The sequence below is a fragment of the Dromaius novaehollandiae genome, chromosome W (assembly GCF_036370855.1).
Source record: "Dromaius novaehollandiae isolate bDroNov1 chromosome W, bDroNov1.hap1, whole genome shotgun sequence".
In the NCBI taxonomy this organism is placed as follows: Eukaryota; Metazoa; Chordata; class Aves; order Casuariiformes; family Dromaiidae; genus Dromaius; species Dromaius novaehollandiae.
The window spans coordinates 17349490-17375843 of NC_088130.1; the positions used below are offsets into that span (position 1 = coordinate 17349490).

At 36.0% G+C, this 26354-nt stretch overlaps 1 protein-coding gene across 7 annotated transcripts in view; it reads right to left on the reverse strand.

Annotated features, from left to right (window-relative positions):
• LOC135323501 (Fanconi anemia group C protein-like) overlaps window positions 1–26354 on the reverse strand; it is an 85193-nt gene that overhangs the window by 51998 nt on the left and 6841 nt on the right. Inside the window, exons 2-6 of one of the 7 annotated variants that reach the window (XM_064499873.1) lie at window positions 22440–22536; window positions 20956–20976; window positions 17543–17716; window positions 15935–16019; window positions 10021–10115 (exon numbers count right to left, since the gene is read on the reverse strand). In XM_064499873.1, coding sequence (XP_064355943.1) covers window positions 10021–10115; window positions 15935–16019; window positions 17543–17707 — 345 coding nt within the window. In that variant the 5' untranslated portion in view covers window positions 17708–17716; window positions 20956–20976; window positions 22440–22536. Of the gene's footprint in view, window positions 1–10020; window positions 10116–15934; window positions 16020–17542; window positions 17717–20858; window positions 20980–22439; window positions 22541–26354 lie in introns of those variants that run through there. The other 6 variants (XM_064499870.1, XM_064499874.1, XM_064499871.1 and 3 more) reach the window with 6 other exon arrangements.

Sequence of the window (26354 nt, forward strand, 5' to 3'; positions counted from 1 at the left end):
TATAACTTCGGTCTGTTTCAGCTGGTTTGTAACTCTCATAGGTACAGTCACCACCTATCTCCTTCTAAATGCTTCTCACTCACCTCTGTTGAGCACATTTTAATGCCCTGCAATCCAAACTTTGAAAAATGCTCCAATTATGTCCTTAGGAGAACAGAAGGCTATCATGATCAGAACCTTTAAAGAACAAGTAAAGAAGAAGAAAAGTTGAGAAGCAACTCATACTACTAGACACAGGGAAAAATATCCCTTGATAGTATAATGGAGGTTTAGTAGCATCATTTACTGGGAAATTATAGCTTCTGAAGTTATTCTTTGCAAAAAAAATCCAAATGAGAATACGTACCTGTCAAGAGAGTAAGCAGCAAAGCACAAAAGTAGCAAAGAACAGTTTTATATTCACTGCCATTGCTACATATTTAAACTTCCTTGTATAATAAGGTGGACTGAGAACTACCCAGAAGCTAGGATGGAGCAACAAATGCTTTAGATACCTTATAACTTAAGTAAACAATAGTGGGAAAGCCATCAGTTTAACTGTTGTGACAATTATGTTCATTTAGGTATACTCGCTGTTCTTTACTCAGCTTCTTTATTAAACAGATCAGGTTTAAGATGAAAAAGATGGTATAACTGTATGTAGTTTTGTACCCAGAAAAATAAAACTATGTAAATAGAATTTTGACATCGAATTAAGAAGCAAAATTTTTTATGTTTTCCCCTTTAATCTGTGAAACAATTGTAAGCAGCTTTTCTTGCTCAGAATGCCAATATTCTTCCTCAGTATTCCTTGACTCACAAGTCATATACAACATTCAGATTTCTTAGATGCAACTTTGATAGCTTAGCAATTTACAAATGCCACCGAAATCTGCCTTTCCCATCCTGTCCACACGATATGAGCCTAAGTAGGATTTAGACATGGGTTAAAGTTTGCAAGAATGATGAGATCATTAATAATTATATTGCATAAGTAATCAGATTACTAAAATTGCATTAAAGTCCAAGTTCTTCAATGCTCTGACCAATCATGAAGAAGAGTAATCTAAAAATTCCAAAACATAAAACAAAACAATCTCATAGAAAGGATCATTATTGTGTAATTGTCCACTCCAGAATTTTTCACAAGTATACAAAAGCCTCCAGAACAGGTAGCCATTAGAAGCGGGATATTTGGTAGACTGTTTTTGTTTCTTTCCATTTTTATGGGGCATATTTATTTAATAATTGCTCTTAGTTGTTACTAAGAGCGGAAAACTTCAGCAACATAAAACAATTTATATGATGGTATAGCACACAATAGCTAATTCCCATTTTTTATTTCTCATTATCAGTTCCCGTGAATGCCTGTTTGTGTTCACTCTGTAACGCCATTATTTTATACACATAGTTTTGCTTGGAGAAGTTGAGTTCAACCCAGTCTTTCCTTAGAGAAAGCACTCATCTTTATTTGTCATCCTTCTGACAAATTTGACAAAGTAAAGGCAAACTACCACATAATACTAACTAATTTTCTAACAAAACACATCCAGATGGGACCACAGAAAGGCCACGTTAATGACCATTAGCTTAATCCCCGACAACATCTAAATTACCCCGCTGTTTAAAAACTGCGTGTGAGTGCTTGTTGACGTATGTATGTACGTTTTTATGTATGTACATACCAGTAACTCGTTAATAAAGAGTGTGCCACCTACTGGCATTTAGTGGTAGACCTGTTCACAGTTCATTTCATTTGATAGAGTTGCTGTGGTAATGCACTACAAAAGGCTTACTCTTAACAAGGTGTTAGAAATAAAAGAATGGATGCTTTGTTGTAGCCAAATATCGTGGAGAGATGCTAATATCTGCAGCAAATAAACCTCTGAAGCCAGCAGCAGTGGAAAAGGTGACAGAACACAGTAAACCATGAGAGCAGCAAACCAAGTAGTACAATGACGGATGCGTAAAAAACAACCACCACCACCTGAAATACATATGGGACTTGTCTTTAACAAAACAGTGCATGACAATATATAAATGAGTTGCTCTGAAGCCAGAGATAAAGCTCAGTCAGGAAAGAGAGAAAAAGGGAAATACAGAGAAAACTGGAGTGTCCATTATACTATCTGTAATTTTATAATGGTGAAGGAAGGGGGCTGGAGAAAAGGAGTGGTTGCTTCTTTTTGATTCTTTGTTCCACCTATTTGCATAATGAGTCTTTGACTGTAACCACTTCAAAACCAAGGATGTTTTCTAAACTATTGGTGCACAGTGTTTAGTAGGATGCATCCTAGATACAAAGCCCCTCAGTACTGAAAAATATAAATACGAAGAGTTAGTCATTATCATAGCAACAGGTAAAACACAAGCAGAATTCTCCCACAAATCAGTTCAACTGCATGTATTGTGCATACAGGAAAGTAGAAAGATCATGAAATTTGTCTTCCTATTAGTGAATGCCCTAAATAATTGCCAACAATTTCAGGAAATCCTAACACAGATGTCTCGCCGGTGCAGGTATCATTAGACAACTAAGGCTCAAAATAACGCTTCACAAACTGGAGAGTACTGAAGTTAGTTTGTAGTCTAGAGACTATATTATTATAAGAAATTGTTTATAATCCCTTGGGAGAATATGTAGCGGAATGCTGTGAAATGGACAGCTGTGTACACAAAATAAACATATGTATACCTGCATATAATACAAAGAATGCCATCTACTGGTATGTAAGAATATACACCATTGCTCAGAAGTTGGTAAATAGCTATCATTGTAAGCAATAAAACTGCCATTACTATGCACTGCAAATAACACTGTCCAGTTTTAAACAACGTCTTCCTTACAGACTCAGCATACTGCATTTTAACAAGTGTATATGAGCCATACACCTCTCAAAATGCGCTTCTCTACGTAAAAGACACAGGAAGGAAATATAAAAGATAAATAATATAACGAAAATTATAAAACAGTTATCTGCCTTTTTTTTCTTCCATCCATAAAAGCTAATTTAGATACATTATAAAAATATAAGAATCTCTATGCATCTCGCATAAGACAACCTAGTCCCTCTCAGTTCCTTCTTATTTTACTGTGGTGCCTTACTGTCCTCATTGTGACAGACATATAGAAAGCATTTAATCAGATGATTTGCTTCAGAGGTAATTTATTCCAGCTACAAGACAAATATGCATGAACAGTTTCACACTCCGTATCCTTTTCCTAATAGGACTTCTTTCCAGGTTTTTTTCCAAGCTATTTTGCACAACTCTCTAGTAGCATCCTCCTTTTCTCTTCTCACCCTCTCCCTCAACATTTCCTTCTAATACTTCTATTTCAACTTGCATGAGACATTATTTCCTTTCTCGGAAGTAACTGGATAAGCTTGCAAACTCCCAGCAGATCAAAGATAAGCAACTGTTCCCTTACAGACAAAACAATAAGTCCCTCAAATCTTATAATTTTAAGAAGTTTAATTTGCAGAATTTTTGTAAAAATGCTTTTTACTTTCTGACTATTTCTGACTATTGTTGCCTAAACAAAATACATGTCACTAAGCTATTCTCAAGAATGACAAATATGGTAACACTTGATCAGACAGCTGGACAGTTAAAAATACCAGTCAAGAAAGACTTGACAGTGAGGAAGGAAAGGGAAACTACAGAAAAGTCAAACTCTGCAGTGAGAGGTAACCAAACATTTAAATGCAGGTGCCACTGTTCTAAAGAAGGAAATCACAAACGATTTCATTCGCAACCATGGCTGAGAGACCATCCTTTCAAAGGTGGGTTAATTCATCACAGCCTTAGACATCCATAATGAGATAAGAATGACATTCTTACTCATTAAGCAAATGCTCTTATATAAAACAAAAATAATACTATATAAAAAAAGCAAAGGCCCTAAAAACCCATTTTGCGTAAAATTCTGGCACAGATTCAGGACCAAGGGTGAAAGGTCACTACTTCATTAACTGAACCAACTCAATTAAAATTGTAGCTTAATGAAAAAGTCAAGATGATCATAAAAAATCCAGGTCATCCGGAGAACATCACTAAAAATCTCAAACATCCTGTGCTTAATTGGCAATAAATTTCTTGATCTGGCCTATTCAAGCAGTGGCAAACCACTACAAAACACTCTAATACAATTCAAAGATACAATAGACAGAACTCCATCAAATTTAAACTAAATCAATATATATAACTTAAAGGTACATCAAAAGGTTCACAGGTGGAGGACAGGTATATGCCTTCCTTCTGGAAAATAAGACTTTCATTCAGATTGTTTAATGTGTCCTCCACATGGGGACACATTAAAAAGAGTCAAAATGCAATAACACTAAAGGGAAAGATCCCAAATAGAAGACCATCTTTGACATCAGGCTTTCAGATTTGTAACTGAAATTCTAAGGGACAAAACTCTTTTTACTAGAAAATATTTGAGAATTGCTGTATAAGCAGAGGCTGTACAAAAAGCTTATCATATTAAATTAATAGTTTTCAAACCTGTTTACATGTTTGCTATTGAAAAAAACACTTAATGAAATCACATTGATATTTTGGTGTCCCTCACATTTCTGTAAAAAAATAGCCAAGTTCCAGCAAGCACGTTGCAATTTCGCTGCAAACGCTGTATTCAGCAAAACAGAGACCCTTTACTTGAAAAGGCTACGTTTGCATTTTCAAAGAGGTACTGAGAGGCAGACAGCATTATTTACTGACTACTCACAACGCCCAAAGGAAAAAAATAACAGTCTCTTCCACCCATTGCATACATTTGGAAACAAGTCTTCCACAAGCTTTCCACCAGCATTGTTTAGTTCAGCAGAAAATTGCGATGTTTAACTCTTAGACAACGGGGAGAGACAGCGACTGCAGACCACAGTTCAAAACCTTAGCCTGGCAACAGGATTATCCCAGTAACCTTCACAAATGATTAGCAGACAAAAATCAGAGTTCATCAGAGTTTGATCAACAGACAAGTCAAAATAGAGTTACATGCTTGCACATATGCCCACTCATACACAGCACAGTGCAGAAGTGGTCCAGATTATACAAAATACTACATGTTCAAATTAAAGATGTGTAAAGGTACTATGAAAACAATCAGTTTCCGTTTTTCACAAGAATAATACTTTTACAGATCTGCTGATGCAATAACATTAAAGCTTTCTGAATCAAAATTTTAATTTGGCATCATACCATCTTCAGTTTAGAAATTACCCAGAAAAACACTAGTGAAAGATAAACATGTATAAAATCTTGTGAAAGATAAAACACACATTCCATTAGACATTTTAGCAAAATGCAATACAAATAATTCCAGTGCTGTTAAAAATTACTCTTATAAAGTACACTTATACTCCTGTGGGCATTAATAAAAATGTGGCCTTACATGGGATACAGATATCCAAAATAACTATGTTTCTAAAAAGGAAAACTTAGCCAACACCAAAAAACACCATTAAAACTAGATATCAAGGGTGATGGACTTCCCAACCCCTATGTTTAAGGCATTACATATACACCGTTTTATTCCTTCATATTCCTTAGAAGGAAATTAGAGTAGTAAGAAAAATACTTTTTATAAAGAAAGAGGCAAAAGAGAGATATTAATTGTTCCTGTTTTACCAAATTTGAAAAGGGGAGGAGGGGGGGAGGATTAAAACGCTTTCATAAGTTTGCACGGCTTTCTAAAACCATGCAAAAAAAAAAAAAACAGTGATAGGATAATAAACCAACAAATCTTGAAGCAGTAAACAATTCATAAATACAGTTTACAAACCTAGAGCACAGGTGGTGGTGTGACCACGTTAACAAAATGGGAAACTACTCCAGAAATGCTCTTTAGCTGGCACAGTATCATTGCAAAGGTAACCTGCAGTGTGACTGAAATGAAGCTGGTTTAGCCCCACCAGACAGAAGCCCATCTTAGAACCACACATACTGCATGGCTCCAAAATCCTCTGCTCAGAACAGGCCAGATGGAGAAACTAAATCACTTTCATTCTTGGAAACTGGTTCACCAGGTCACGATTGATTTCATCGGTGAGAAGTCTGTAGCAGCACGTATCTTGGCTTCCTACACTACATCTGGCTGGTAGATGAATAAGGAGCCGAGATTCCAATACTATAATTCAGAACCATAAAAAAAGAAAAAGAAAGAAACTTCTCACAATTTTAAACAGCATACAACCTTAAAAATACTGCAGTCTACTTTGTGCCTTTTAATTAACTACCAAACCATTTCTTTGCACATTTGATTCTTTATGAGGACTTAAACAGGCATACGCAAACTTGGCTTCTGAAACTTCTTAATAATATAGTCAAAGTGCACAGCTACCCTTCTGCCCACTAGAAGTAACCAAGCTTTCCTAATGGTAGTGGCAGCAAGCTGTTCATCAGAAGAGTTAAAAACTACGCTAGTGTCAAATATATCTTTTGCTACTTTGAAAATGCAATGTAGTAGCTGAAAATAAGGGCCATGAGATCAACCTTCTCATCAATAAACATAACCACAGTCCCACTGGAAGGCCACAAATTATTCTTTGGGAACTGGTGCCTGCCATCACTAAAAGCAAGATTTAATTTAATAGTCAATGTATATAGCTATAAAAGCCAAGAGAAGAACACTCACCACTAAATTGACTCAATAATATTATTTTGTAGTCATATATATCTTTGCATTTTGGAAGGAGAATTTTAATCTTGGACAACTTTATCTATGTTTACTATTAATGCTTTAGTTTTAACAATAAAACAAACTTTGGAGATTCCCAGTTTTATGGATTTTAATTTTGGCCTATCCCCATTGCACACAACTTTTCTGTAACATTTTCTTTCTTCTAAGATTGAATAAATGTACACATAGAGGGCTTGACTGGTTTGAGGCATGATGGCTTGCACAGTGAAAAACTACTTCACCTTCGGGCGAAGCAGGAGATGAGTATCTCCTCCTTTATGCTAAAGGATTAAGCTGAAGAGATGAAATTAACTCTGCGCTGCAGGGCTAAAGGACAAGGCTACTATGAAGGTCAGCTGGGCAGAAGCTGAATAGCGACTCCTATATGTAAAGATTTGGAACTCCCCTTTTCCACAGCTTCTGTGCCAACATATATGCCTGGAGCTGACGCAGAACCCCATTCTGTGCTCTGGCATGAATGGCTTTCCCTACGTACCCTCTCTGTATAGCTTAAACAGCTTAGACAATCTATTGTTTCATTCCAAGCAGGACACCTTTTCCATAATCCTAAAAACCTTCTAAGTAAAACTTGATTTTCAGAGGTTTATTTAGAATAACTTCAGGATTTCAACTTCCTTTCATCATGTTGCCACAAAATTACCTCCCTTCCAAACCCCAACAAGTTGTTTTAACTATATGTTTTAGACTGTTTTTGGCCATTTTTTCCATAATGTACAACAGTGTATTTGCAGTCTTCAACACAAGACTGTAAATAACCCTGTTATAAAAAGAGCTGCCTGTTTACTACGAATAAGGCTGAGGTCAGAACGAAACACTGCACAAGTTGGTGGTCAAGTCAATGTGAAAACAGCCAAGGCAAACTTCAAATTTATGGCTCCCATAGCTTTTATGTCTTGATCTCCTCCTGTGACAATCTTTTGAGACACGTACAACGTGGAAAACAAACAGCCCATGAGGAAACAATTTTAAATATGCGTTAGGTGGGCCAACTTACTGTATGTTTATTTTTATGACAATAGAAATCATCATCATCGTTCCCAAAAGGAATTCTTCAAAAGTAGCAAGATATTTAACATGGGTTCATCTGTCCAAACAAGAACAATAGTCCTTATTATATCACATATGCTGATGACTAGAATTACAATGCTGATTACAAAAAATGGGATTAAACCACTCTGTTCAAAAAGCTTTACTACGATGCACACTGGACAGACAGCGAGAAGAAATTCTAACTGCTATAGAAAACAACTTAGTAATACTCTCTCTTTTAATCTCAACTTTTGTATCCTTACGCTGTGCATTTTACAGCCTCCCTTGCTTCCTTAAGTTTATTTTTTATTCATTAAGACTTTTCCGAGGGCTATTTCTTCCCCTGCAAACAAAATGTGAGCATATTACTTTTCAGATTGTATTATGCTACACACACTTCAAGCATCCAGGGAAGAGTGGAATGATAAAAATAGTTCATGGTAAGTTATGTCTGTGCCTTCAACGCCTCTTCTCTATCATTTTCAGACTAACTTGTGACTCATTAAGTCACAATGACTATTTAAGGTTGTTTCAAACCCACTGAAAGTCAGTGGAAAAATTCCTGCAGGCTACAGTGAACCTTGGATTGAATGCTTACAAGTTAGTCCCAATTTAAGACAGCTTACAGTAGCAGTGCTGCCAAAAGCAACAGTCCCACCTCTATCCATCCATGCCTGTTTGTTCCTGTTTCTGTGTCGCTTTCTCTTACACCAGCAAAAGCATCAGTCCAGTTACATGATAAACCAGATCAGGTAACTGATCTAAGTTAAAATGACACTTTTCCCCTCCCCAGGAATGGAAGTGGTCTGGATATCTCTCTCCCTCACCAGGTTAACGCGTGTGCTGCTGCTAGTAACAAATGCAACAACAAATTTTGCTCTTGGTCTGTATAACAACTAAGTGCCTGCCACGCTGCATCTCCTAGGTCATTATGAAGAATATCGTCCCAACCAGCTAGAATACATTTAAAAAGGTAGAAGTTTTGCATCATTTTTACTTTACCTTACTATGGTTTTCAAGTCTATCTTTAAAAAATCCTTTACAAACCAAGACTAACGCCATAATAGTTCACTGTGACAGTGAATTCCAACTACACTGACCTCAAGAAAAGCTTTTGGAAAAAGATTAAAGACAGGAAGCAAATGAAGGTGATTTTAGTTAATATTAAGCTATCAAGAATTTCACGGCTTACGGTACAACCCAGCAAATACATACATAAAGGCAGCCTACACACATACAAGTACACACAGGGCATCTGAATGTTTGAGAGAACTGCTGAGAATCATCTCACCAAAATCAACAATACTGCTCAGTTAAAAGTTCTTTACCAACACGCACATCTGCAATACCGTTACCTACTTTATAATAATTTGTACATCCTAGTATGATATGCATACCTAGAAAACTAGTATGTACATGCAAAGTCAACTAATAATTGATAAATGAACAGTTCAGAGGAACCTGAAAATACATTTTTGCTAAAGCTGAAGGTAAGTTAATAATAATCAATTAATACTATAATCTCTCTAGTTGTGAGGACTACATGGTAAAAAAAAAAAATAATGGAATTGTTAATGTATTTTATAGCATATTTAAATAAGGATCCATGGAGAATGCCAAGATGGAAAGTCAACAACATGGCCCCCTCAAATTGCTATTCAGCAATGTATAGCTTTAAGCATCAGTGTGCTGCAAGTTATTTACATGCTTGCGTGCTTTGCTAGTTCAGTGTGGAAATACATAAAATATGAACAGATGTGCCTATGTAAAACCCCTAAATTTGGGGTTAAAGTTAAGGATTCATTATTCGTTAAGTCACTAAATATAAATCCACACACAAGCACTACCTCTCCCCTCTGTGACTGCCTTTGAGGCAGAAGATTAAACAAAAGCAAAAGAGAACAAAATTAAAGAGCAAATACAAGCTGTTTTCAAAACAAACTATGGCATTTCTCCATATTATTTATTTTTCCTTAATTGAAAGGTTCTTTTTTTAAATAACACTTTCTTCCCTTCTGATTTGTGGTCTTTGCTTCCTACTCGCACTTACTGGATTTAGTGAATTCACTGGATTAAAAGGCTTTAAAACTATCCCACTTTAAAATACCACATTTTCTTTTTACTTTTAAAATGACAGATTAGCACAAATTGTGTTATAATTAGAGATGATCACGGATCAATGCAATATGTATGCAAGTTGTGTTTGGAGCAGTTTCTTAAATGACAATGTTTCTATGCTATAGATGTAGCACCTTTAAATAATCAATTTAATTCAAAGCAGTTCTGGGAAGGATTCATTCACTTACCCGTATCCAGCTGTTGGCCTTCAATTCCACAGGGTTCTGTGGTTCACTGCTGTACAGACAACATAAGCACCACATCAGAGTCTTCTGGCTTTCATCTGCAGAAAAAAAGCAAATAAGGATGCATTTAGGAAAAAAAAAAAAAAAAGAAAAAAAACACAGACAGAATTACACACAACAATCGCTATCCATCCACAAAACCAAAGGGCTAAATATCAGTCTCAACTCATAATGCCTCCATTCTACCAGATTCAGACCACACATTTAATATTATTCATATATAGTTCTTGTATAATCATTCCCTTCAATAGCAATTTAAAAGTTATCATAGAGTTTAAAATCTATACAATATTTAGACATTCTTGAGAAAGATGTACAGCCTAGCAAATTGTTTACATAAATAACACCTGAAGCTATCATTAAGGAATTTAAGTATCTAAGTAATATCATCTATAATAAACAATATTCAACAGTAATACAATAATTACTACATTGTGTCTGAAGTTTGCACAACTAAAGAGCATTTGCTTCTGACAAAATTAACTTCTGGATTCACGAAACCATTCAAAACAAGAACGTAAAACATAGTGGTTTTTGTAAAAACAAATTAAGATTCTCTGTGCTTCAGGACATTGACATGTCTGCAGACAGAATACCTGAACACTAATGGAAAAAATCCTGTTGTGATTTTCTATTCAAGATCAGATCAGGTTTATACTTGATTCTAACCTACTACTGCTAACAAGATGCCATCTCTAAAACCCTACTATACTTAGCAATATTGCTACTGTTCAGATGCACAGAGAATATTACAGAAGGGCTGATTATTTGGAATAAGCAGTTGAAGAGCCATTTAATTCATGATTGTTTCCCACAACTTCACTTTCATTTGGCCTTTATTTTAAATAGAAATGTGCTTTGGCAGATACCAAGAGCCTCTCTATTGAATTTCATCCCAGAGTAAGATTGCATCATTGTAATACAAATTATGAAAACTAGATGTACTATTGAAGCTTTGATACAACATTCACTTACTAAGTGCCACTATTTTTAATTATAATACGAAAGAGTATTGCTACATGAGTTTTAGAAGCAACATTAGGAGATAATCTGAATATTATAATGCTCAACAAATTATTTCTGCTATTCTCTTTATATTTTTTATCCAGGATGTAATAAACAATATTATGTAGAAGTGCTGTGTTGGCAAAGCCCGAAGAAAAACTAAAAGCTCCATTAAACAATGTCTATATTTTCACCAGGTGATCAGAGATGTTAATATTGATTTAAACCAGTATTCCTCAATAAATGTCTAACAAGCCTGTAGGCCATCAGTGGCCTCCCACTGACTAACATCTCTGCACAGAAATGGTTTATCAAACATACACATTTAACTAACTACAATTTGGGATATTCTGCCATTGTGTGCTGGGGGATTTTTTTTTAACATGGGTTTTTATGAGGCTAATAATTTCCTAGGTTGTTTAAGATCAGAATAAAAGACACATCTTGCATACCACTCAGCAGAAATTTGAAGTGTCCATACTCACTGATTGCAATCATATCCAACTAGCATTCAGATATCAGCACTAGAAGTCAATATTATCTCCTTCAAAACTCATTTTATCTAGACCAACTCTGATACAAAAATCATATGGGAGTTAAAAATAAACAACAGTGATTTATTGTCCAACCAGCTCAATGATTTGCTCAGTCATTTGCTTCTCGGAAAAAAAGGAGTTTAAATATTATAAACAGATATTGTTTTAATACTAGTAATTGAAGTCATCTGCAAAGCCAGACTTTATTAACAGAAAAAATATTTAGAATCAAAATATACAGGCAAATAAACAGAAAAGAGAAAAAAATCAAGTCCAAACCACCTATCCCAAAGAAATGTATGTAGTTCAAGTGCTTACAGTCCTCCTTTTGCCTCATCCTATTTGTAGCTGTACATCTACGGTAAGCCATATAGTCATTTTATTTAAGTTACAGTTTCTCAGTAACCAGAAAAATCAAGGAAACATACATGTAACAGCTTAATTAGGACTTAGAGATGAAAAGATTTTTTTGCTACTCAAGAAGACTTCTAGCATACTTCAGCGTAAATTGCATATACTATTGCCTGTCAGTAATATAAATCAGTACGATGAAAGCTAAAATGATGAAAGAAAAGCTTTAACAAATGAAGTGCGATTTGCCAATATAAGGAGCTTATACAGATTTAGCTAGATACATTCAAAACTCAGTCTACTTGAAATGAGCATGTATTTCTGTCATAGCCATGCTTACAGTTCCTTCAAAATTGAGAGTGTGTAAAGCTGAGCAATTTTCCCAGACAAAATCACTTTTTGGCCAGGACACAACTGAATGCCCTATAGCCTCCTTTAGATCTGTGAAAAGGAGGAAAAGGTGTCATCCAGTCCTCTTGCTGAAGTACCCAGTAACACTGTGGAGGCCGTTCTCAGGTTCATCGTATTTTTTTCACAGCTGCTTTAAAACTGGGACAGAAATACAGGAAGATTAAGAATAGGAGATAGATTTTTAATCAAATTTACGGCAACTGCAAAAGATAATCACGTCAAAAGACCTAACACAGAGAACCATGGAAAAGTTAGTGGTCGTTTTTTTCCTCCTCTCATTTTGCTAGTAATTGTGATCCCCATGAAAAGCCTACCATCCTGGTATGAACTGGAAGCCATTATCAAGATATGAACTAGAACATTTGATCTTATTACGGTTTGAAAGAATGCATACTGTATCTAAAAATACCTGGTAAGTACATGCAGAGGAACAAAATTAGCTAATTTAAAGGTGGAAATTATACCAAAGAAAAATCTCACCAACTTTCTCCTGAATTTAAGTAGGTTAATGCTGGAACTCCAACTAAAGGAATGAAATTTTTCTGTAGGAAATTTAAGACAGCTTGGGCTCTCCTTTGTATGGGGAAAAAAAAAAAAAAAAAAAAGCTTTATTATGAAATATATAGCAATCTTTCCATGCCAGTCTCCCAGGAGGAAAAAAAGGAAGAAAAAAGAAAAAAGGGAAGAACGGTTGTAACTCCTTTCCCCTAACACAGTGTGGTCTGAATCATCCTATGATTCAGTCCATTTATAAATACCCTATCATGAACTGGGCCAGAGGCAAGAACTAATGAGAAAGCTCTTATTTTAAAATCAGAAATATTCTTTTTTGGAGCCTTTCATAAAATTTCTGATAAAAAAAATCCAAAAATGTAGATTTGCTGCAACTGAACTTTTTGTGGAAATGAACAGATACATGAGCATGCACACATACACATATGCAGATACTGATATACAGAGCCACCAGGAAATTCCCCGGCATTTATAGCATTAGTTTGAGATTCAAGACATTTGGGCTCAAAACTTAAACAGGGAAGGGCTTACCAAGAAGATAATCCTCCCCAGTCCACAGAAAAAAAGCACCAGAATTCCTTACCAAGAATAAATTCTTCATATATCCCCAGTGGTTTAGGGCCACAAGTATGGCCATAAGATTTTGTTTGGTCATGCTTCCCTCAGATTAGTCTTCTAAATAAGGCTAACTTGGTCACCTCCTGCTCAGGAGTGTTTATGAGGAGATTATTTTCCCTTGGAGACCATGCTTCCTGCACTGACTGGTCAGCTATGTCAGCTCCCAGCACCAACAGACATACATTTGAGGTGACAGGTATTGTGGTTTGGACATGAAGCAGAAGTATAATGTTTTTTTCCTCTTCCATGTATTAGTATGAAAGACTGAACTGAACAAAATTAGTTCCTTGTACTGCAAGGGTGGCCTGGTCTCAGACATATGCCTGAATGAGCTATTTATCCAAACGAGAAATTATATGAAACCCACTTGAGAGTCAGCATTTGCTATAGCCAACATTATCTTAGAGAATATCTTCAGAACTAGTGCCAAACAAAATGAAAATCAGCTGAATTTAAAATGCCAGCTGTCCAAAGAGAACTCAGGTGGCTCTAAAAAGAGGAAGTGGTGGGAACACATAAGCAGACATCTTCAGGTCTACTGACGTCAGGAAGTCTCCTTGACCCACCATTAAGCGTTCAAGTGAAGGATTCCGTTGTGAGCAAGCGAAGTTTTCTGAACTGGCTTGCTTGCAACTCCGAGGCAACTCTCCTCACTCCTCCTCACAAAACAAACAAAAAAACAAACCAAACCAGGGCCCCCCACGCGCACACACACGGAAGCCGAAAGTAAAAATCCATTCTCTTGCAATCTTCAGAAGTAAGGAGCGACTTGTAGGAAAAGTGCTTTTTTTGCTTTAGAAAATGCTGAGGGATACCAAAGAAGAAAAGAATAGGAAACAGAGAAGGTATTCCTGGGATTGTTGTGGAAAGGAGTCAAAAAGCAGAAACAGATGGCTTTCATCTTTGATGAAAAGTGAGGGATGTCTCATTCTACAAGTTAATACGCTGTCGGCTGAAGAAAACTGGTGGTCTAAAGACTTGCATATTCCAAGGAAAAACTGAGAAGGAAAGCATGCATGTAACTGTAAACATTAATAATCATCATCAGTATTCTCAAAACTGAAAGTATGATTAGAAAGGGAACCTTTCCATTGCAAGAGAATGGTTTCCCCTCTCACTAAGAAGTCCAGAGAGAAAAAAACATGGCTTTTCTCAGAAGGTGCCACAAGAGTACACATTTGCTGCTTAGTGAAAGTCAGCTATGTTTAAATCTATGGTTGCTTCCCAAATTTTCTTTACAAAATGGAAATGCTGACATAATGCATGTCAACCATGTGCTTCACAGACATGTTCATTCTGCCTGTGCTTGGCCCTGGCTGGAAGAAGATAAATCCAAACCAGAAGACACATAATCACTTTAGCCTAATGCTGTGCTTGACCTTATAATAAGCCATTCCAGGAGACCACAAAAGTAGTCCTTTCCTGAATTTCCCCAAAAGGAAGAATGAACCAGAGGAGACAGAGTGCAACTTTTTTTGTAGTTGTAGTAGAATACTGACAAAAGAATATTTTAAGAAAACAGATACTTTTAGGGGCTAAAAGAGTAACTTAAAAGTAATTTTCTGCTTAGCAGTAGATCTTCAACCATTTATCAACATCTCAGTCCCTGCGTATGTATTGGAATTGCTGATGATGTAGCACAGGTAGTGTGCGCTACTTCCCACCACTTTTTATGTCCCTAACTTCTTTCCTCCTCTTTGTTATCACATACACGTGTGCACGCACACATACTTTAAGAGTAAGAGCCTCTTCATTTTTTATACCTTTTCTTTCCATGTTACCACTGTAATGTTTTGCTTTCTGATCTAATTTACATTTTCACTAATTTAAAAAGGGGTGGAAAAAAAGAAATGCAGAATAAAACCTATGAAAACAAACGATCATGAATTTAGCATAGCTTTCTATTAATAAACACAACAAAAGAAGTATCAGAAAACGGAATTCTTCTTTGCTAACATATATAATAGAATATTCTGTAACTGGAAGAAATCTCTGTTGAAAGTAATCTGAAACAGTAGATGATATGCATTTTGAGGCCCTAACAAAAATAAAATTAATGAAATTCAAAAAAAAGAAAAGAAAAAAAGAAAAATCAGAAATCATGAAGCACGTAAAAGTTCATTAGGTTTAAAGCCTACTGCTCCCAAGTCAAGATTCTGCAGATAATCCTTGAAATTAATTAGAATCAAAAGTAAATTTAAGACTGCCAAATGCCACATATTTTACATAATTGTACTAACTTTTATCTCAAAATTTTACTTAATAAAAAAAGAATTAGAGGATAACAGATAGACAACTATTGATAGTAACAACTCTGCAGCATTTTTACATAAAAATCAAAGTATACATCAAGTTGGACTTTGCTACTTTCTAGACAATAAAATTTTAGGAACTGTTATAGAAAGATCATTACAAGTTCTCACCATATCCTATAACAAAAGGATTCCAACAGAGCCTTCCTAGAAGCTGGCCAATTAAAGGGAACTGCTGGATTGCCTCAATTGAATTCTGTTAAAAAAAAATTAAAAACAAACAAAAACATAATAAATATACTGTGCCTCAAAAGCAGGTTAGGAGCATTGTTAATGATAACTTATAATCCCAATGATTTTGCTGTGAAATGCTCTGGAAAGCAAAATCTCTTCAGAATTTCCTGAAATCAGCTAATTTCCTCAACTAATAATACTTAACTATGGTAGAAAAAAAATTCCTCTCAAATAATAGGAAAAGTATATTTGTAAACAGAATTTTATGATAACAAAAGCACAGTTAAAATATATTTTGTTGCCCCTCATTGCTTTAATATGCTGTGTCACAGAGTTTCTGAAGAAATTAATACACGCTATGGCATAAAACTAAGTATCTTTCTGTTGCTTTTGCTTGCTTTCTTTAAATTAAATGACATAATGACTAGTCAGCAAACTGTCATTTAACTTCTAACAAAATAGAAAGCAGCTTCACTATGAAAGTAGTAGGCAGTGTAGTCTATATACAATCCTGTGTAATCAGTCTTATTTTTCCATTTTTGTAGCTTTACTGTCTAATAAATGAAGGCTTTTAAAATGGTACTGTGCTGAGATAACGTGTAAGTAGCAAGAACGATAACCATCTCCTGCTGCTGCAATAAATTCCTTAGATTTGTCTCACATTTGGGGCGAGCCCTAGACTTTCTGGGGCCATATGCACAAGGTCCATTTCGAGCCAAGCCTCAGATTACTTGAAGTAGCAACATTAATTATATTTTTTTCCCTGTCTAATTATATCTTTTCCATCAGATATACACACAAAGGACAAAGCATCACTACCCGACAATCTTTTATTTTAAAATTCAAATTTCAGTTTAGGAAAAAATCAATCTTGAGAGAATATTTAAAAAGAAATACTTTCATAAACACTCAACCTCATAACATAATACCATATTTCTAAGGATAACTACAATGACTACATATGTTTTCCTGAACATGACTTTTTCAGTATACACGTAAATAACAAAAACGTATTAAAAAAAAGAAAAAGCAATCTAGTGAGTACAGACAACAATTAAATTACTTGACAGAACAGCCAGCAGCATATGCCAATGATCTGACCATATTTCTAGAATTCACTATGTATGCCATAGCACTGGGGTTAGCATGTCAGCAGACTCTCTAAGATTTAAGGGATCAGTTACGATTTTGCATGTTCAGGCCTTTAAATAATCCAATTTATGACCTGACAACCAGAATCAAATTCTTGTTTATTTTAAAGAGGTTTTTAAGGAGGCTGCAGGATTGGCTGGGAAGTCTCACATGACAACATAACCAATCAAGAAGAAAAAGCTGCCTTCACAATAAATCAGGGAAACAGGAAGCACATTCCTGTTTGCATTACCTGTGGCAGTTTCCCCAATTTGCCTCTCTGATCCAGCAATACATTAGGTCAATACCACAAGCTTCTTTGCTACTGTTAGCTTCTGGTTTTGTCAAAACACGGTTCAGATGGTTTCTGAGGCTGTCTTCAAAACAGTGCATTCTTCCTGTTAAATTACTTACCATATGTTTTAAAGTCTCATAAATCTGCTGGAGAAACTCCTGCAGTTGGGGCAAGTGACGGCACACATCCTTCTGGGATTCCAGAGTGGTGGCTTGTCCCCACTCGGTAGCCTTATCCAGCCAATACTCGAAGTTCAGTTTAGGCACTGCAGTATCCTGGGCCATTCCACAGTCCTAAAAGAGATTGCAACTCCCAATCAGGCGGATCTAAACACGGACTTGAGACCAAGAATGCGAGAGGGAGGAAGGACTTCTGCTAATTTTTTGTGCTCAGATGGGAAAGGGAGAAGGAACGAAGGTTTTCTCCTTTGTGTTCACATTCAGTCAGGCTGTCAATTTGCTTTTTAATTATAAGAGGACAAAACAGTAACCCCCCCGTGACAAGGCAGCAAAGGTGGCATAGTGATTGGCAAATTACCTCAGAATGTGCCACCCAGCTGGGTCTCAGGCTTTTATTATCTGAATTTGTCATCGCCAATATTTCATTCAAAGAATATTAAAATAACGTGAGCACGCACACGTGGGTATGCAGAAACACATTAATGCAATGCTTTCTTTGTGAAATATTATTTTTCTTTTTTCTGGTATTTTTTGAAAAAAAGTATTTGGAACACTTTGCATGACGGAAAACTGAAAATGCCTGTTTCAAGGTAAATTAAAGCATTAAAAGATTTGCTCAAAAGACAAGGGTTTTTTGGGGAGAGGGGGAGGGAAAAGCAGGGGAATTGTTTTAAGTTCTGCATTTGTAATTGGCTGTAATGTTGTAATTGGCCAAACAAGTTTTCCTTAAAGGAAACTAATAAATTCAGTATTTTAGCTGCATTTTTTTTATTTATTTTCATACAAAGGAGGGAAAAAATAAAACATGACCATGTGCAAGATCACTGATAACCCAGTTCTGTAAGATATATAGTCTATACCTAGTTACATACTTCACTGAAAAAAAACTGTGCTAGAAGAAACAGAATTATTGCCAAGTCACAATATTGAAATCTTGAACCAGCGCAGCAGGCTCTACATTAACCTTTAAATCTGTCTGAAAGAAACACCTGACAGGCTAGATGAGCTCTTCAGCCATTCAGTCTTTGTCCTTTCTGCCAAGACTACAAAGATGACCATCAATTAAGGCCAAATATGGTAGCAGTTTCCAGATATCGGTTGGTGTCCACTTGGAGGCAGATTCAGACATTAGTAGAAGCAACTGAAGTTGGTGGATATTTACCTTCTGCAGTTTTTTGTAAGCTATGGACATGGAGCTATAGACCAAAAAAAATAAACCTCAACCCAAGCACTAGCCTTGCAAATCAAGCCTGCTTTATACAGCTCTCATTAACTCTTTACATTCACATCACTTAAATAACATGCTAATCCAAGCCAGATAAAAAACTTAAGATTAATAAATTTTCTAATCAGAATATATAAATAAATGCCCCATAATGAATCACAGCTATTATATGAGTTGGATCCTGTCCAGCAAGAAAACATTTAAACAAGGTAAGGTAGTTGGCTGGCCAGAGTTCAAAGCATGTTTGCTCTAAACTTGATCAAAGTAACGTAAGTAAAGCCTGTGCTTTCTGCATTCTTTATTATACTCCCATTTCTATTTGTAACTGTTGCTGTCAGTGGAACTCTTAATGGATCTGTGCAGTGCCAAAACCCTACTGATTTTCTAGATATCCCTCAACTAGTAAGAATTAAACATCAGCTATGAGACTTCATCACAATAGCACTCTAGTAAATGGCGTAGGTCAAACATCCAGCTGCAATTAGCCATCAAACTCACTATTGTCACAGGCACATAATAAAGAAGTGAAGAACAAGTTATGCCCAGAAATTTGACTTACAGATCTGCATAAATTAATAAGCGTGTTTCTTAACTGCACATAAGATTAATCCCCCTGAATAATTACAAAATAAGCGTTCTAACAGAATGGTTGTTCAAACAAAAGAAAACCCCCCCCACACACGGGAGCATTTGAGCCAGTCACAGAAGGAAATGAAGACTGAACAGAGGATCCCCAGGTAAGCAAATCAAACAGGCTTTTCTCCTGTACAAGGTACATGCAATAACCATTTCAACATGCACACTGGCACAACAATCATAGGGCGAGTATAGTCTTTTTCCAGAAGTCTGATAACCCAGCTCCACAATAAGGAAGGTGTTTTATCTCCCTTCTTAATTACATCTAAATAAACTTGCAGGTCCACAGCAACTGCTTAGCAGCTCCTTAGCTAGTCCAGAGCAATTTCCTTAGATGAAAAACAGTCAAAGATTGAGATGCACATTCTTGCTTAACTACGACAAAAAGGAGAAACATCAACACACAGTTTAAGAGAAAGTCTTAGAAATTTATATATTCAATGCACTGCTAAATCCATTTGTTTATTTTTAGTTTCTGATAGTTAATTCCCTTAAGATACTTGTGCTGAATCTCTTGGATATGAGCAAAGTACCATCTCATCTACAGAACGAGTTCTAGTCACATAAATAAAACAGTTGTATGATGTATGAAAGCATAAGCAAAGGGGCTGCACGTATGCACACACACACACCCCTTAAAAATCCTTGACGTAAGAGCTTGCCTTCCAAAGAATCAATACTGAACTTGCTCCTTTCAGATCATCTGTATCTCACAATTCTCCCAAAACAGATTTCAGAAATTTAGAAGTTTCACCCACAGTCTAATACTCATTCATGGACAAGTCCATGGACAAAGACAGAGACACCAGCTCTCTGTCCAGTTTCTAAAGTAGATTAAAGGACAAATAAGCATATTTTTCTGATATTTTTCTGATAGTTTTCTAAAATTGCCTTAGAATGACTACAATATAAGAAATAAGGAGCAAGTGGTCTATATGATTAAGAGGGCACATAACTCACAATGCATATCCGTAATAAAAATGTGGTACATAGACTGAGAACTAAACCATCAAGAGTGACACGAACAACAATCTTAGTTGTAGGTCTTTTTAGGGAGAGAAGGTAAGGTTGATCATTTCTGTAAGGTTTTATACATAAACTACTCTTGCCAATCCAGTGGTGGTAGAGTCACTGCCGTTATCTGTTTTGGGATACTATCAGTTCACATTCTTATAAAACATGTACTGAGATCAACAAAAGAGCATATTAAAGTAACGTTTCTGAAAATTTCTGTGTTTTTCCTATAGGCAGTTGGTCCTGGTTTAGCACGTTAATATGCTTCAATCCATCCTTGATCAAGAACATGCTTAACTTAACGTACATAAATATTTTGCTGGATTCACAACCTTGCTTATGCCAGACTAAAACAAAATCAGGGACTCACACTTTACACACCTATTTTATTTGCAAAAGCATGGCTTTTAAGCTGTATTTATTTCTTTGCTTTCTTCAGAAGCCTCCAGTGAAATAGCAATTTTCCTTATGTACTTACTTGATGCTACAGCATCCAGTCCTCCTAGAAACAAAAGAGCAATTTTAAAGTTAATCCTGTCTTTACTTCAACACTACTGGAAAGCATACAGTAAAATTACTGAATGTATAAATAACACAATTAAAAAAAACATGACATACCAAGCCTAACACACAGATTTCATCTCAAGAACTATCACAGACATATAGTTTATTAATGAAAGAAATATAAAACCATTGGTTAATTAAATTTAGAGTTAACATTTAGATTCCAGTAAAGTACAAAACATGTAAAAAGGCCTATAGAAACTATAGATAGTAGAGTCCTGATTCATAATTTGACCTGTCATACTGTCAAGTATATTCCCAAGCTCTTTCAGGTTCATTTCCACTTTCTTCATTAGTTGTGATTCCTTTTGTTTCAGCTGCCACAATCAAAAATTGCCTCTTATTTTTGACTATTTATGCAAGAATATTAGAAATTCAGAAGCTGGATTTACTATGCATTGCCTTAAGCTATCTTTTACTTCTAGAAAGCAGGGGAAGAAAGAGTCCTATTGCTCCTCTCGCAGAAGCTGCCAGTCAAACACCCTTGCTCTTGTACTTCCAGGCACAGGGAACCCTGCGGAGCTTAGGCGTGAGGGTATTTGTTACATCTTTCAGAAGCTGAAGGCAGCATTTCTAACAAGGAATGGATTAGCTTTATTCTGTCAAGTGAGCTATCTGGATTAGTGTCTGACATGCAACATTTTAGTCAGTAACTTTTGTTATCACATCTTGAGGCAAAGCTCTACAGTATACCAGCACACTCCACTTAATAACCAAGTTACAGCTACATTCTGCTGAACACATATATACAAATATCACACTGTCAAAGTCTTCCATAGGAAACACTCTCATTTACTATTCATCTACAGTAGAGAATGAAACATTTGAAAAGGTCAAAGAGACACCAACAAAGTTTTCAGAAAACTTTTTCACAACTATCTCCTTGTCTAGGGTCTGAAAATGAAACAATATCCCTCCATCCAGCATGTAAAGCAGTAAAAGAGTACGTTTTTTTCCTCTACAAGCACAGAAATGCAATCATTTTAAATAAAACCGTAAGAGACAACTCAGTAAAAGCACAGTAACTTCTTCACTATTCCAAATTCTGAAACATAGACCCACTAATAATAAAAAGTAAGGAAATATGCAGTTGCTAAAACATATAGCTCCTTAGAAAGAATTTCTGCCATAGAAAATTCAGTTGAAAAAAGGCTTTTACAGCTTTCAATGTCCCCAAATCTACCTTTAATGGATTGCCAAAAAATGACTACTAAATACTTACAAGAGTAAAGACTGGACGAGTAATAAATTCAGCTATGATTTTTTTAAATAAATAAAAGCACTTCAAGTAGAAGGATCTGAGGTATCATTTAGGTACATTATTGCTTTATGTCAGCATCAAGGTTTCCAAATGTGACAAAACCTCGTGTTCAAGATATAAAACTCTCATTCATATACCTTTCCTTGAATTGCTGGTAAGTAGCTCCACACTCCAAAAGAACACATCACTTTCCATTACTCCATCTCCTCTCTCAAGTCATACCTATCAGCAACCCTAGCTTGTGAGAAAAGAAAACCAGTTAAAATATTTATATGACATCAGGGTCCAAAGGCCCCAACCAGAACGGGTCTCTGCTGAGCTAACAGAGCATATAAAGACATTCCACATTCCACAGGATTTTTAGGGCTGTCACACTTATAAAAGCAGAACAGTCTTTTCAATGCACGTTTGTTATTACTCTGATGGATATTAGGAGACTCCAGTAAGCACTCCAGTATATTTTATAATTGAAAGATACCATGCTTTTGGCCCCTTAGTTAATCATCAACTGAATTATGATATAATGTGGTTGATACACTGATAGAGAAGATGACTCTCTCAACTTCCTCTCTCCAAGTTTTAAAGATGATGATAATCACGCCACAGACTTACTATCAAATGGATGATAGTTATGCCAAAAAAAAAAAAAGTAGTAATTATCCAGAAACAAAGACACTATTTTCTCATTTACTATTTTCCTCTATAAAACATCTATTGGGTTGCTTCATCTTTTTCCCCACAAATCTATTTTTCATCGTCACCTTGACAACTCTCCTTATACTTGCCAAGACTTAACGAAGCATATATTAAGTTTTCTTTTAAGTAGTAATATTTCTAGCATTCTTTATTCCCCACTTCAAAGATAATATACTACTATCCCCAAGGAAATAAATTCAGAAAAAATTTATTGAGGGAAAGAATGAATAATTTTTAGAAACCTCAGAAAGGCTCAAGAGTAGCTAAGACTAGATGCATATTATATGTATTTATATTCTAGACTCCTGGCAGACCAGGAGTCCAAAACAAACTAGAGAGCAATTTTTATATCTATTCTGGACAATACACTTATGTGCAGTGTTGATTATTAAATAAAATAACTTTCCAGATAACTGCAAGTTTGCCTATTCCTCTTTGCACCAACATCCACACATCTTTCACAGCACAAATGTGCCACTATGATAGAAAACAGCCTGCCTACAAACAGACTTTCTGAATTAAAAGAAATGGCATGCAAATATCTCCTCCCTCTTCCTCTGGAAAGAAAACCAAAAGAACAGAGTCTTGTCAAAAAAAAAGGAAACAACATTGGCTAAGGTGGGTTGGAAAACAAGCAAAATTTAGTAAACTAATAGTTGTCAAGCAGATATAAAATCTGATATAATCTCAATCTCTGCATTGACAGTTCTCCTAGGGAAAGGAAATTGCTCCTCTGAATCGAAGGAGAAATGTTTCCTCTATTTACTCACAGAATTAGTATTTTAATCGCAGTGAGATCTGCCTTCTGAAATATATTATCACGTCTCACTGGAAAAGGAGCCCAATTTTCATCTTGAAGGGACTGTGGTGACTGCCAGGACTATTCTTATAGACAGTGTACATGTGAAATATCCTGCAAAGGTTTAAATCTGAGTAACATTACAAACAGCAAAATGAAGTTTCTGCTTGTGCTCTGTCACCTTGCAGGACTGGAAAAGACCTGATGTCCTGAGAAGCATGAGCTTTATGACCAGTAAGTATTATTTATTAGCCTTCCTTTTGGAAACCTTGATAACAGTAAATACTACACACAAAAATTGATTTTAAAACTTTCTGGTCCTAATGGCAGGCTTGTCTTGCAACAGTAGATCTCACCTCTGACAGACACGTTTGTGGAGCCTGTGAATAAAACCTTCTTCAAGGAAAGGGGCAGAAATAATATCCCTGCACATCTAATACTAATTCGTATCTCTTGCCCAAGGGAACAGTAAAAGATGCAAAAGATATTTAGAAATGATATCACTCAGTTTTACAGATGTTACTTGTTAGTTTTCCATCATGAATCCTAACAGGTCAATGAGGCAATTAATTATCATTTCCATAGGCAAAAGAGGCAACTGCCAGCCCCCAAAACAGATTACTTAGTCTTTCGGTGCAAAACGAATACAAAGTCTGATCACAAGCTATTGGAAGCCACTTCTGGAAGCAACTCAGCAACAGAGTAATGAAGATTCCAGTGTCAAAAGAGTATAAAATGAATAGGTTTCATTTAACAGGACAAAGCAGACAATAAGGCAAAGTACATTTGCATCTCTGACAGGAGGCTCTACGCAGTTCAACACAACACCATACAGTACGGGGTCCTAAAACAGAATTCCAACTTCAAAACTAGCTAAAGCAAACGCAGCAAGGCCCGTGTGAAGCTGTCCACACTATTAGGCAAGGAATGAGCTGCATGTACAAAATGGAAATTTGTTTCAAGGCAAGAGAGCAGATCCCAGGTTTGACTGGTGCACATTGATGTAAAGCAGATCAACATGGCGTGCCAAAACGGAAGCCAGACTTGAAAGAATCAGGGGACTTCTGGCTCAACATTTAACTACTTGCTTTTCTTCTATACCTGAATTGCTAATCTCTCATCAGAACGCAGCAATCTACCAAGATTTCCAAAGGTAACAACAATTTATGATATGTAAAACAATGTAGCAGAAGCTAGAAATGACACACTGGACATGATGAACAGAAGTGCAAACAAGTACATGCCTTCACAGTCTTACAGAAATGGTGGAAAAAAAACATCTCCTTTCAATGCATTTCCCCAGTAAGGCAAAAACGTACTTATTTCTTTTTACACAGTCCAAACTGCAAACCGTCCAAGATTATTTTGGTAACAATCAGGTCCCTTTAATGTGACAACCTTTTCTATTGCTTGAGGGATAAAGATTTTTTTGTATGGCTCTAATGAAGATGAATGCTAAAATATTCTCAGATTTGTTTTGCTGGACAGAGCCTTTTCACTCAGCCTAATTCTTTCCCAACTGACTTCTGGGGCAACAGCTGCTATTAAGGCCACACAAAGAGAAATGGAGATAGGAGGACAATGCAAACAAAAATTAAATGCAGCTCTGGAAAGGGGAATTAGGCCTGGTTCAGCCTACACAATGCAGACTGCTGAAATGCCTCTGAGAAGTATCTGTGAACATAAAAATAATTTATTTTTAATACGTTGCAAAAAGCCCAATCACTGCTAACACTAGTTTAGCTAGTAATATCACAGATCAATTGCGAATGGACATCCAATATCAGTATTTTATATGCTATACAATTTAGACCTTCTTTGGCAGGCTACGGCGTAAGGAACAAATCTGAATATGTTGAAATCAGCGGCAAAATCGTCATTAGCCTCAGCAAAGCCTAGATTTCACAGGGGGCATTCAGAAGGCTGGGAACCTTATCCACACATAACCCCACAGAGTTGGCAACACCAGCAAAGTCAGATCGGTATTAGCAGCAACGGGAAATTCTTGTTAGATGAAATGTATTGTTTGTATCACCTCCCAGAATCCAATCTGCCACCTAACGCTTCATGCAGAATCTCATGGGTCACCCGATATGAACTCATCACCCTCTCCCGGCAAACAGCACCTTCTCACATACTCTTATTTGAGCCAATGCAAAGACATGAATGAACTATAATTAGATGTAAAGTCTTCTTTTTTTAAAAAAAAACAAATATAAATTGTATTTTCTCAGTTACACTTTAACATGTGCTTGTCACTCTCTTCCAGCTTAAATTCACAGTTGTAAATTCTTATTGTAACTTCACGTTTCTAAAAGCATTTCTTCTTCACCCTCTTCTTTACAGAAAAAGATTTCCTCAAGGAAAAAAAAAAAAAAGAAAAACAACAACAACATCAACCTGATCTGAACATACACCAAACCAACTACTTTGACTTCCCCCTGCCATTGAACCTCCTCCTCAACTAACTTTTATTTATATATTGCTTGAGTGGCATACAAAGAAATAATTGCCTTGAAATTTCATTCCTCTGCAAAAGTCTTAGCCTAGAGATAGT